Source organism: Leptonychotes weddellii, chromosome 14 (assembly GCF_054177405.1).
Source record: "Leptonychotes weddellii isolate Sample4059 chromosome 14, ASM5417740v2, whole genome shotgun sequence".
Taxonomy (NCBI): domain Eukaryota; kingdom Metazoa; phylum Chordata; class Mammalia; order Carnivora; family Phocidae; genus Leptonychotes; species Leptonychotes weddellii.
In genome coordinates, this window is record NC_138382.1 from 65,634,390 (window position 1) to 65,648,664 (window position 14,275).

The window sequence follows — 14,275 nt, forward strand, 5'->3', positions numbered from 1 at the left end:
AAAAGGTAATTCAAGTAAAATGAAGTCATACAGGTAGGCCCTAATCCAAAATGTATGGCGTCCTTCTAAGAAGGGGAAATTAGGGCACAGATACACATGGAGGGAAGACCAAGTGAAGACAGCCACCTGCAAGCCAAGGAGAGAGCCTGAGAACCAATCAAAAGCCGCCAACACCCTGATCTCAGACTTCCAGCCTCTAGAACTTCATAAGCAGATAAAGGTCTGTCCTTGAAGCCACCCAGCCTGCGGTAATTTTTCGTGGTGGCCCTAGGAACCTGATACACAGGGCGAGTTTCCACTCTAAAATGAAATCTGAAAGCCACCGTCCTGGATTGTTGCACAGGCTGTTTGACCGGTCTGACTGTTTTCCCAAGTTCACTAACCCGGAGGTCAGATGACTTCCCGGGATTAAAGCCAGCTTCCTCTTGCTGTTACTTGGACCACTGATCTGCAGACGTTTTGTTCTTCTTCTTCTAACTTCCTCTCCTGTAACTGGGGACATAAATATTAGAGAAACAAAAGCCCAGAATGCTAAGGTTGCCACTCTCACTTCCTCTTGCCCCTTAATGCAGCAGCATTGCTCTGAATATAGTAACTGTCCTGGGGCATCCAGCAGGGGCAAGAGAGAAGGCTGCAGTGCCCCAGCGGCCACCCCTGCAGGCGGATACCGCGTGTCATGTTTCACAGAGCCACTTCTGGGCACAGAAAATGCCAGAATGATGTCTCCTACCTGCCTGGCTGGGATGCTGATCCCAGCCATGGCCTTCCTCTCCTGCCTGAGACCCGAGAGCTGGGAGCCTTGTGTGCAGGTATGTGGTTCTGGGTCAGTTCATCTCCTGGGAGATTTGCCTTGCTTCTGAAAAGCTGCTCTCTGCCTAGAACTTCCCACTGTGGCTCCCTCCTAGTTGGCTAGTTTCATTTGCAACAAGGAGCCAAATTACCTTAAGGACTTGAGAAGCCACACGGACCGAGCAGTTCATGGTTACATAGCACCAACAGGCAGCCCATGGGCTCATGGCCCATTTAGGACTTTAAGTGCTAATAGGGGCTTTAGGTCAGATAGATCTGCTTAAAATCACTGTTCTTTGACTTCTGGGTTACGTGACCTTGAAGAAGGTATTAAACCTCTCTGAAGCTAGTTTTTTTTTTTTTTTAAAGATTTGATTTATTTATTTGACGGAGAGAGACACAGCGAGAGCAGGAACACAAGCGGGGGCAGTGGGAGAGGGAGAAGCAGGCTTCCCGCGGAGCAGGGAGCCCGATGCGGGGCTCGATCCCAGGATCCTGGGATCATGACCTGAGCCGAAGGCAGACGCTTAACGACTGAGCCACCCAGGCGCCCCTGAAGCTAGTTTTTACATCCACAGTAGCCTTATAATAATACCTACTTCAATAGAGAGTTGTAAGAGGTCTGCTTCCTGTCATTCCTTTCTGCTGGTGGACTGTCCTCTCAGCTTCAGGCACTCACTTTGCCCCTTTCCATCTCAGGAAAGTGCTTTGTTTTGTTTTTTGTCTCTTAATAGGGAGAACTTTCTAAGTGGATTTCAGACTTTTAGATCTAGCCCTAGTTCCAAAGGATGAAAAGAAACGAGATTGGAAAAGAAAAGTGGAGAGAGAGAAATAAAGAAAAAGATGGAGAGAAAGAAACAAAGAGAAAAGGGGCGGGGAGAGAGAGAGAGAGAATCATGTAAAGTGAGAGCTAATGCAATGGTTTCTTTCTTTGTGAAACACCAACCGACTTTTGTGTAATCTCATTCATGATGGATCTCTTTTTTTTTCCCCTGCGTGGACTTCACAAGTGCTTGGGAAGTCCATCTTAGAACCCAACAACTGAGGGAATGTCTTGGGATTTAGTGTGTGGCAGGGTCAGAAACTCAAGAAGAGCATCATCAGCCAGAGTCCTGAGAGTGAGGGCACTGGGGAAATAATGTACTTTAATATGCAATAAAGATGAATTTGTCATCTCAAAGTCCTCCCTTCCTCCAACTCCCTGCCCAGAGCCCTGCTCATTGTCTTCTCTGTGTCCCTCCTGCTCTTAGGTTAATGGGAATGGATCTTCTAATCAGTCACCCCTGGATAAAATCACACCTTCCCTTTGTCCACACCCCATATTCTCAGTCTCCAAAACCTGTCCAATCTTGCCCATCCCCTCAGTGTCACCCTAGGGCAGGTCCTCAGTCCCCCTCACCTTGACTCTTGGATGGTCTCCTGCCTCCTAGTCCCCTTTCCACTCTAATTCACTCTGCACATTTTTGTTTGTTGTTTATTTGTTGTTGTTTTGCCTGAGGCTCAGTTCTAACAAATTGCCCTCTTAACAACTTGTAATAACTTCTGAGTGCTATTAGGACAGTTTGCTACCCCAGGGCCTTTGCACTGGCTATTTCTTCTAGCTAGAATGTTTTGCTCCTAGATCAGTCCTGCGTAAAGGTAATATCATGTGGGTCACAGGATCTAATTTAAATAATAGATGTAACTAAATTTAGCCAAATTTTTATTTAACTAAATTTTAGCTAAATTTATTTATTTATCTATTTATTTATTTATGACTGGAAGTTAATAATTGTTATTTTATTTCCCAACCATTCTAATGTCCCCAGAGAGAGAGAAAGGGAGAGCATGCGTGTGTGTGAGTGGAGGGGGAGGGGAAGAGGGAAAGGGAGAGAATCCCAAGCCGACTGCGCTGAGCATGGAACCTATCAGGGGGCTTGATTTCACAACCCTAAGATCAGGACCTGAGCCAAATTAAGAGTCAGTCACTTAACTGACTGAGCTACCCAGGCGCCCCCATTCTAATGTCTTTATAAGTTTTTTTTTATTTAAATTCAATTAGCCAACATATAGTACATCATTAGTTTAAGATATAGTGTTCAATGATTCATCAGTTAAACGTAGCTTTAAATTTTCTAGTGGCCACATTGAAAAAAAAATTAAAATGGGTAAGTTTAACTTTAATAATATTTTTACTTAACCCAGTATATTCAAAATATTATTTCAAAATGTAATATATACTAAACTATTAATAAAATACTTCACATTCTTTCTTTGGTACTAAGTGTTTGCAATTTAGTATGTATTTCACTGTTTACATGCCTCTCAGCTTAGACTAAGTTTCTTGTGCTAAGTAGCCATGTATGGATAGGGGCTACCGTGTTGGACAGTCTTAGATTTCTTCATGACTTAATCCCTCACTTCATTTATATTTCTGCTTAAATGTCACCTCCTTCTGGAAGTATTCCTTGATCATCTCATGTAGAACTCCCTACTCCCCATATTGGCCTCTAATCTCTAGATGCTTTATTTTTTTTATAGCATATCATTATACATTTTTTTGTGTATTTGTACATTGTTTGTCTTTCCCTTTGAAATGGGATCTATAAGCAAAATACACCATTGTTGACTTTATTTACCACTATTTCCCAGTGTTTTGTGCTGGTCTCAGCCTATCAATAACCCATGTTGTGGTTGGACTAGCCCCTGTGGTTCTTTATGATTGTAAGGTACCCTTCAGCAATAACCATCAGGACACTTTGAAAAACTGAAAGTTTATTACTTCGAAGACCTGGAAATTACATAAGTAGGGCCACAAAGCAATGCTGAGGGTAGAGAGAAATAGCTCTCAAGCATGTGGAGTTGTCATTATTGGGGTTGAGGATGGGGGACTAGGGTTTCCCTGGCTCCCTCTTTATTGGTGAATTTAAAATATAAGAGCAGGGATTTAGGAAGGGGTGGTGGGAAGGGGTGCAGGAAGAAGGCTAAGTGAGGGGAAGTGGCCTGGCTCTTTATCTAGTCATGTGGTTGGCTTTGTGTTTCTTGGAGATAGCCCTCTTTGAAGTGGATGCCTCCCTAGTCAAAGCTTAAATCAGGCACCTGCTTTATAAGAAAAGCCAACTGTCAAAGCTTATGCTACACCCAGTGCCTAGCACATAGTAGGTGCTCAACTTACACATGTTAGATGATTAAAAGTATTGCCACAGGGCTCTGGCTTCCCCACCTACTTAGGTTTCACCTCTCCTACTTCATGCCAGGTGCTCTGAATTAGTTTCTTCCCTTCTTGCTTACGCTGTTCTCTCCCTCTTCCTCTTTCCACGTGTCCAAATCTTACTCATCCTTCAAGACTTACCTTGAAATCCTCTCTTTCTCAGAAGCCATCTATAATCCCTGGATCTGGAATTGATCTCTACCATTTATGAGCTAGAGGAAGTTATTGTCCAGGCCCGGTTTATGGTCCTGTTCAGTAGTGTGAGGCGTGTTCCCACCTCAACTCTTCCTCTAGATTGTGAGCTCACTGAAGTCTGGAGCCGTATCACATGGGTCTCGGCACTGCCCAAAGCCCTTAGAGAAAATGCCTACAATTTGGATTGAAGCAAATCTTCAATCAGTTATTCATTCATGTATTCAATAAATAGTATGCATTAACCATTTGCCAGGCACAATTCTGAGCACTGGAGACACAGCAGAGAGCAAGAATACCAAAGCTTACAATCTAGAGAGGGAGATGAACAACACACATGGAACAATCACATGGATAATTTATGTTAGATGGTGATACACCATGTGGAGATAGATGGAAGAGGGTAAAGGAAGGAAGCCTGTTACCATCCACTATTACACAGTACGGTCTGGGAGGCTCCTATAAGGGATAGCATTTCAGGAGACATGCCAATGAAGTGAAGAGCTGCACATGTGACCTGTGATACTTTATGCATATTACTTTTTCTCTCTGAATTCTTCTTCTTTAAAAGGTTCATTTGAAGATTAAAATAAAGCATATAACATATAAGAAATATGCCCATATATGTTAGGGGATTAATAATAACTGCTAATAATAAATGTTAACAATTATTGATCATTTTCACTGTAATAGGCTTCAAGATAATCTCTTTAAAGACCTCATTTCATTTAATCCTTTTAACAGATTCTATTGGTTTTAAACAGAAAACCAAAATTAGCTGGCTTAAGCAAGAAATTTTGTTGAAGAAATCAGAGAATTCAGAAATTAAATGGGAGGTTAGAGAATAAGGGCTTACAAAGAATTTGGGAAAGTATGATGGAAACAAGACCATGAATGAAAGAAGCATAAACCACTTGACCTTATATACTGGTTTCATCTTTGGAGTCCATACATCCTAAAGATTTTTCCCCATTTCCAGATCACCTGCTCAAAGGTCAATGAACCAAGAGAGAGAATGCTATTGGCAAAAACTGAGCAATGACTGTGAAGTATGGACACTTTAACTGGTAGTTTCCCCAAGGCTGTATACAATTGTCGGGTACTTGGGGAAAAACACTTTACCCCAAATCACATGGAAGAACTAGGGTGAAACCCAGGGCTTTTGGACTCCAGAGCCTCAGCTCTTCACCACTTGATTCCATTGCCTCTCTGTAAATACTGTCATTGTGATAGTAGAGGTTAGAAAACTGGGGACATAGTAGGTGCTCCACCCATCCAAATCTGGAGTAAGAGATTTTAGAAGTATAAAGTGAGTGGACAAATGAATGAATGGGTGGGTTGATGGATGGACAGATGGACGGATGGATGATTGGATGATGGATGGATGGATGGCTCCTGTGCTTATACTGGAGGTCTCCAAGGTTCTGGCCTAGGAAAGGGGAGTGGAGAGAGCAGTTGAGGTGCATGCGTTAAGACACTGTATCTAACATGTGATCATTGCAGGTGGTTCCTAACATTACTTACAAATGCATGGAGCTGAATCTCGACAAAATCCCCAACAACATCCCCACATCAACCAAGAAACTGGACCTGAGCTTTAACCCCCTGAGGCATTTAGGCAGCCATAGCTTCTCCAGCTTCCCAGAACTGCAGGTGTTGGATTTATCCAGGTAATGAATGAGCTTTTACACACTGCTCCAGGTAAAATGCTCATTGTTCTATCACTTCATTCTTATGTCAGGAGTCTCATCTTTATTCACTCATTCATTCAACAGATATCTTACTTGCTGTATAACTTTGGGCAAGCCACCTCCCTTCTCCTGATCTCATTGTCTCATCTGTGAAATGAGAAGCTGGATGAGAAAGTTTTTAAGGACAGTTCTATCTTTCAATATTCTTTTAAGTCAGGGGAGAAAATTGACTCAAACTCTTTCACCAGCAGATATTTACTGACTACTAGCTATATATTATACAGACTGCTAGGAAACAAGAGTATGTTGATATATACAACTCCAGCTATTAAAGAGGGCATACACACCTGAAAGAAGTAACATGTTACAATCCTGAGCATGGTGCTAGGCACATAGTAGGCATGCAATAAATGTTACTTGATTCTGATTTTTGATTTTGAACCTGAGATAAGGATGGTAATATACATCAGTAAGTGATAAGCTATGTGCAAACTAGAGGCAACATAGTGTGTTGTTCAGAAGAGGGGGCTTCTCTGCAGTGGGTAGTGAAGACAGATTTCATGAACTTAGTGGGATTCAAAGAATGTCTAGAATATTGAAAGTGGGATAGAGGATAGGGAAATAGGAAGATACAAGTAACCCAAGGATAAAGATAACAAGATCAAAGGAAAATATCTACTGTGAGAAAGAACAGTGACTAAGATTTTCTTTTCTGATGCAGGGAAATTTATCATTTATTAGGGCAGGTGAAGGTATTATCATTATTTTTTGGGGGAATTGAATTCTAAAACTATTATCATCATTAAGGCTTTATTTTAAAATGTACTAGATAATGGATCATATTCTCTATAAGAGTTTGTGGAAAATGCAGGAGAATTTTATATATGGCTTTTTATTATAGAAATGTTTAATAAATTCTAAGATCATAGCATGAAAATCCTCTTTGTAGTGGATATTTCTGTAGCAAGAAGAGTGTGCATCTGATGTCTTATACTCTAACTTGGAAACTGACAGAGTATATAACAAAGGGGGAATGGAGCATTTTATAGTCAGTAGGGTAGAGCACAGAGCTCTGTGGGGGTTAGAGGACCCAAGCCGGGTCCTCCTCTACCATTTACAGCTATGTGGACTGAGGCATATCACTTCCTCTCCCTGAGTATCAGTTTTCATATCTGTGAAACAGAAATGGTGAAACTTACCCCATAGGGATAAATGTGATAATGAATGTTAACATGTATATATATTAAAAACCTTATAAAGTAGATTTTATAAGGATAAAAATATTATTATAGCACTTCATTAGTTTCTAAATTTCAGTTTTCTGAGTAAGAATTTTGTCAAGAACTATAATTAAGACAGACAAATCATCCCCCCCTTTTAAAACAAGAAGTAGTTTCTCATCAAACAATGTCCCAATTCATCTTTGATTCACCACTTACACAAGGAACTTCCCTCAGAGGCCTTAACTATGTGTCTAGAGAGAGGACAGCTCTTCCTCTGGTTAGCCAGGAGGAGATCCTGGCTTAGGACAGGGACAAATATAGTACCATAGATATCCCTTGCTTTTCATAGTCCTTCACAATGTTTACATATAGTAACTCAGCTAGTCCCCTAGGCAGCCTTTTATTCCTATGGGAACCTATTGATATATTTGTTTTCTTTTTTAGATGAAGAAACTGAGACTCAGAGAGTTTCAGTAATTTATCTACGTTCGCACTCTACGTTTTGTGGAGCTTGTTGGCAGCAGAGATTCATATTCACATCTCCTGCTTCTGAGTTAAATGTTCTCTTCATCTTAATGCTCTGCTCCTCAAAAGTGTGAGCTCCCTCTGATGAGACAGAGACACAGCAAGACCCCTCCAGTCTTGCTTAATACATAAGATTATGGGTTATAAAATCCTAGAACTGACAGCAACATGAGAAATAATCAAGGTTATTTAGAATGGTGATAACTGAGATCCATAGAGGTATGAGAGGACCACAGAGACACCAGAACTGAGATGCCTTGTCCCCTTATCCAGTGTTCTTCCTATGGCACCCACCACCCTCTATCAAGTTACCAATTAATAAAAGCTTAGGCCAAAATGCTTTTATTACCCCTGATACTCATGGAGGGGATACGACAAGTGGAGAAATTGTAAATGTAATTCAGGTTGGACTAGCAAATAACTCATTTGCAAATGCTAACTGGCATGCACCTGCAGTGCTAGCAAGTGTTTATCATTATCTCGCCATATGTTGGCTGGAAAAAACCTTGTCTCTAGGACACTTCCATGAATATTGTATATAGCAAAGCTGCCATTTCTCTTGGGGCAAAAGTCAAAATGCTTTTCCAGTCTGAAAGCCTCTGCTTTGTATCCTCCTTTCTCCACCACCTCGTCTCACAACCCTCCACTTCCCTCTCTGTACACCAGACACAAAAGTTTCTCATGGTTTCTCACGGTTCCTCCATGTATCATGGCTATCGCCCACCTCAGGACTTTTGTATCTGCTCTTCAGCTCACTTCCTTTTCTTGGTAATTCCTACTCATCCTTCAGATTTCAACTTATGTGCTCAGAGAAGCCTGCTTTGATCCCCCTTGTCTTGGGCCATTCCTTTAATGTGAGGTTTCATAGTACACTTTCCTTTTCTTCCACAGAACTCACTCCTACCACTTGTTACTAACATTTACCTATGATAACTACAACTTACAAATATCTAGCTATCATATATGGAGAGCTTTGCATAAGCCTTGAGGCTTGTGCAAACCTGTGACACTTATGTGTAATTTTTTATATCTTTGAAATTGACATTTATCATGCTTAACAGCTAACCGCTATCTTAATTATCTATACCAATCTGACGGATAATCACAATTACATGTGGCAGGAAATGGCTGAAGTTAATCCAAGGCAGTTATATACTCTATCAGCCATACAGTCTTCATGTGCCCCAATTATTGATCTCTAACTGATTTCCTTCTGAGGGATGTCCTGCCTCTGCTTAGCATGTGTGCCTATTGTGACAAAAAGAGTTTGTCATTGTGTCCAGTAGGATAATACTGCATCTGTGGGGCTTCTTATTTGTTCATGTCATCATCTGTCCTGCTTCATGTCTTTGTCAATGCATAATCATATGTCATGTCTCAATTGTGAGAAGAGCTAGAAGACTGGTATGGTTATTCCTTTTTGAGTTTTAATTCAGCAGAAATATAATCTGTATCTCTTTTCCCTGTAGGTGTGAAATTCGGATAATTGAAGATGATGCATATCAGGGCCTAAACCACCTCTCCATCTTGATATTGACAGGAAACCCTATCCAGAGGTTATTCCCAGGAGCCTTTTTTGGACTCTCAAGTTTACAGAAGCTGGTGGCCGTGGAGACAAACCTACAATCTCTAGAGGACTTCCCCATTGGACATCTCAAAACTTTGAAGGAGCTTAATGTGGCTCACAATCTTATCCATTCCTTCAAGTTACCTGAATATTTTTCTAACATGCCCAACCTGGAGTACTTGGATCTTTCCAATAACAAGATCCAAAATATTTATCATGAAGACTTGCAGGTTCTACATCAAATGCCTCTTCTCAACCTTTCTTTAGACTTGTCCCTGAACCCTTTATACTTTATCCAAGCAGGTGCCTTTAAAGAAATTAAACTCCGTGAACTGACTTTGAGAAGTAATTTTAATAGTACAGATGTAATGAAAACTTGTATTCAAGGTCTGGCTGGTTTAAAGATCCATCAGTTGGTTCTGGGAGAATTTAAAAATGAAAGGAACTTGGAAAGCTTTGACAAATCTCTCCTGGAGGGACTGTGCAATTTGACAATTGAAAAATTCCGGATAGCATACTTTGATGATTTTTCAGAGGATACTACTGACTTATTTAATTGTTTGGTAAATGTTTCTACAATTTCTCTGGTGCATCTGTCTTTAAAGAGGCCAAAATACCTTCCTAAAAATCTCAGATGGCGACGGTTGGAAATGGTTAACTGTGGATTTGAAGAATTTCCCACATGGGAGCTGGACTCTCTCAAGGAGTTTGTTCTCACTGACAACAAAGGCGTGAGCCCTTTTACTGAGATGAAGCTGGAAAGCCTTGAGTTTCTAGATCTCAGTAGAAATGGCCTGAGTTTCAAGGGTTGTTGTTCTCACTTTGAATTGGGGACAAGCAGACTGAAGCATTTAGATCTGAGCTTCAATGATATTATTACCATGAGTTCAAACTTCTTGGGCTTAGAACAACTAGAATATTTAGATTTCCAGCGTTCCAATTTGAAACAGGCCAGTGATTTTTCAGTATTCCTATCTCTCAGAAACCTCCGTTACCTTGATATTTCTTATACTCACACCCAAGTTGCCTTCCAGGGCATCTTTGATGGCTTGGTCAGCCTCCAAGTCTTGAAAATGGCTGGCAATTCTTTTCAGAACAACTTCCTTCCAAATATTTTCAAAGATCTGACCAACTTGACCATTCTAGACCTCTCTAGGTGTCAGCTGGAACAGGTATCCCCGGTGGCATTTGGCTCACTTCCTAAACTTCAGTTGATAAATATGAGTCATAACAACCTCTTGTCATTGGATACACTCCCTTATGAACCTCTCCTCTCCCTCCAAATTCTGGATTGCAGTTTTAACCGAATAGTGGCCTCCAAGGAGCGAGAATGGCAGCATTTCCCAAGTAATCTAGTTTCCTTAAATCTTACTCAGAATGACTTTGCTTGTGTTTGTGAACACCAGAATTTCCTGCAGTGGGTCAAGGACCACAGGCAGCTCTTGGTGGAAACTGAACAAATGGTGTGTGCAAAACCTTTGGACATGCAGGGCATGCCCATGTTGAGTTTTAGGAATGCCACCTGTCAGAGGAGCAAGACTATCATTAGTGTGTCAGTGTTCACTGTACTCACGGTTTCTCTGGTAGCAGTTTTGGTGTATAAATTCTATTTCCACCTGATGCTTCTTGCTGGCTGCAAAAAGTACAACAGAGGTGAAAGCACCTATGATGCCTTCGTTATCTACTCAAGCCAGGATGAAGACTGGGTGAGGAATGAACTGGTAAAGAACTTGGAGGAGGGGGTACCCCCTTTTCAGCTCTGCCTTCACTACAGAGACTTTATTCCTGGGGTGGCCATAGCTGCCAACATCATCCAGGAAGGTTTCTACAAAAGTCGGAAAGTTATTGTCGTGGTGTCCCAACACTTCATCCAGAGTCGGTGGTGCATCTTTGAGTATGAGATTGCCCAGACCTGGCAGTTTCTTAGCAGTCGTGCCGGCATCATCTTCATTGTCCTGCAGAAGGTGGAGAAGTCCCTACTGCGGCAGCAGGTGGAACTGTATCGCCTTCTCAGCAGGAACACTTACCTGGAGTGGGAAGACAGTGTCCTGGGACGGCACATCTTCTGGAGACGACTCCGAAAAGCCTTGCTGGATGGTAAACCGTGGAGTCCAGAAGGAATGGCAGATGCAGAAAACAGCTAACATGAAACAGTAACCTCTGCCTGGGGAGGAAAAGCTCCCGTGGTGCTCCTTGCCCAGATGGACCCCGTACTTGTTCAGTTAACGAGTATTACATGCTGCGACATACCTGGCATTGTGCTAAGGGCCGATGATTCAGTGGTGCATTAGGTACAGAGGACAGCTGACCTCATGGAGTTTACAGTGCAGAGGGAATAATACTGTGCTAAATCAGAGAACCTCCAGGTGCATGCTTCCACCAAATCAGCTCAGGAGTCCATGGTATGGAAAGTCAACTCAATTTTTACCCCATCAAACTGAATTAGAACTAAGAGATTGGGCCCCAGATAGATCAGGAAGAAGACATCGTTCTTCACCTGAGTCTTTGGATGGAAACTACCTCATGTTTTACATGCTAGCCATCTTAAAGCTGTTTTGGCAGTTTTAACTGAACAAGGTCTATGCTCACCTTTCCCTTTTCTATTGAATGAAATTTAAATGCCACTTGATGACTCAGAAGGCTCCAGATTCAGACCCTTCCCCCTCCATTTGAAGCCAGTTTCTTTACAAAGGCTAAAGTCTAGTTACTAATTCCCAAGGAAATCTGATTAACACATATCCACAAATATCCTGGCCATTCTTTAGTATGTTCTATTTATTAACTAATTGTGCCTGATACATTTTTGTTTTTTATAAAATCCAATTCTAATTTTTCATGTCTCCTCTATAAACTCTTACCATAAATAAGGCTGTTAGAGACATGCTGGAAATTTCCATATTTAAGCACTATCATTCAAGCAAATATGTAAAGTACACTCCATCACTTTGTCACTTGATGTCACTCTAAAGTTATTACCTACTAAGTTATGACTGTCATGAAGGAAGCATTAAAATAATTTGGTTGAAAGTAGCACTTATTGTAATAGAGAGGGACAAGTCCAAATTCCCAGTCCTATAATAAGCAATTCGGGGCTAAGGGTAGGCCAAGAAATGGGTTGATCTGGAGGTCAGTTCTTGATGGTCCCAGAAACATAGGGCTGATATAGCTGGGATGACCACATGAAAGAGCTGCAGCAGTTTCTTTTGCAGGAAATGAGTATTTGCTCACGGAACACTGACTTTTTCAGGTGATTATGAAATGGTTCAAGGTGGAGAGTGCACACTTCTGCTTCCTGTTGAGTACTACTCCCCGTCACCATATTTAGGAAAAAGTAGATGTTATAATGTCACTGAGGTTAATGTGGGTCATGTTAAGGGGAATTCTTAGACGAACACACATACAGCCTTCTTCCCCAGGAAGAACAACAAGGTAATTTGGAAAATATGGTTGTCAAAATGGGAAACAGCCGCAACCCAGGAGTGTGTTTGTGACTGTTTCAGAATGTATTTTGGTTGGAGCATAACTGGGGTTGTTTAACATGCCTGGGTGTGCTTATAGGTCTTACATGGTAGTGAAAGTGGATCTGTGTCTTTGTGTGCATGCCTCTATGTGTTGCTGTGTCTGTGGGTATGCAAGAGCACATGTTCTTGCATCGCAAGTATGCGATCATATCTGCATGGAACAGTGTGATTCTATTGCAAGGGGAAGATGTGTGTTTGATGTGGAATTCTACAGCTGTTTGAGATAGGTTCTCTACTCTTGTGTTTGTGATTGCTTATATAAAAACATCTGTATTAGATTCTGAGTATGCCTGAAGGCATGTGTTATTGTGTGTGTCCAGGCCATCATGAGTGTGCTTGTGTTCATATCTGAGTGTGGGTTCTGCATATGTGTATTAGTTCAAGCAAATATACAAGACTCCAAGGAGGAAAATCAAAATGAAGCTGGAATGTTTCCTGTATACAAGGCTGACGCTGGCTTCCTTCCCATCATTCCCCTTTCCCAGATGAGAATTCTGAAAATTGCAGGTGAGGCAGACAAGGAGGGAAAGAAATGATAGGACGGAAACATAAGGGGAGGAAAGAGGAAAGTCAGACCAGGGGCAGGTCCTTTGAAGCCATTTAAGTTCTTCAGATTAAGAGAGATGAAGAGTGGAATAGAGAGAAATTAATACTAATTAGAATGCCTTCAATTTGTGTAATACCCTACAACTTGGAACACAGTCACACAATTATGACCACATCTGAATTTCTTATTATCCGGGTAAGGTAGCAGGTTAAGAATTAGTTTCCCCATTTTACCGACATGAAACCTGAAGTTGAAGGAAGTAAGTTTATTGTCAATAGGCCACAGTATAAGTGAATGGCAGGGCCTGGACTTGGGCCCCCAGCCTCTTTGGGGCAGCTCACTTTCCACTGCACCCCAATGCTTCACGCTTCAAGTCAGTAAAACGAGAAGTGAAACCGCTGTAGTTCTCTGCGTAGTCAACTCTGACCAAGGGTTTTTCACTGAAACCATGAATCATTAGGCAAATACATATGCATATATATATCATATATACTGAATGATTTGTTTATAACACTTTTCTTTCCATAAAGGATATGAGGGAGATTCAAACAAAGTATGCCTGGACAATAAGGGTAATTGAGAAGAACCAGAAAAGCTGGATGAAGAATGAAAAGAGGAATGGAAGACACTAAGAGTAAGCTTTAGCATAGTGCATCCCCATTCAGACTTGAGAGAGCTCCCTTGCCACCCCTGCAGTGTTTTGGATAGTTGGATATTTTGTGGCTTCTGGAGAAAGCACAACTCAGACTTACCATTTACCACATCTGCTCTGGGCTTCACTGTTATGGGTGCCTAGCTAACTCAAATATAAAATGAGGGTAAACTCTGTGAACTGCTGTCAGTATTAAGCATGATTGCACGTATATGGGATACTATTTTTATGGAGGAGTAATCCTCTGGGACTTCATAAAGGGAGAACAGAAAGAAATATTGAGTGGTCTTCTCAAAAAAAAAAACCCCAGCATTTTAGCAATTGCTGTTTTCCTAACGCGTGGGACCAGAGGAGGACTGTAATTAGGCAGTTTCCTTC

The 14,275-nt window shown here is 41.4% G+C and overlaps 1 protein-coding gene across 2 annotated transcripts; it reads left to right on the plus strand.

Annotated features, from left to right (window-relative positions):
- Positions 1-524: 524 nt before the first annotated feature.
- TLR4 (toll like receptor 4) lies at positions 525-14,073 on the plus strand. Of its 2 annotated transcripts, none has more exons than XM_081803481.1 (3): positions 525-809; positions 5,675-5,841; positions 9,080-14,073. In XM_081803481.1, the coding sequence occupies exons 1-3, from the start codon at positions 567-569 to the stop codon at positions 11,319-11,321; spliced, it is 2,652 nt and encodes an 883-aa protein (XP_081659607.1). In that variant the 5' UTR covers positions 525-566; the 3' UTR covers positions 11,322-14,073. The 2 variants fall into 2 exon arrangements, with proteins under 2 accessions (XP_081659607.1, XP_081659608.1); XM_081803482.1 differs by having other exon boundaries at positions 526-809; positions 9,151-14,073.
- The last annotated feature ends 202 nt before the right edge of the window (positions 14,074-14,275 follow it).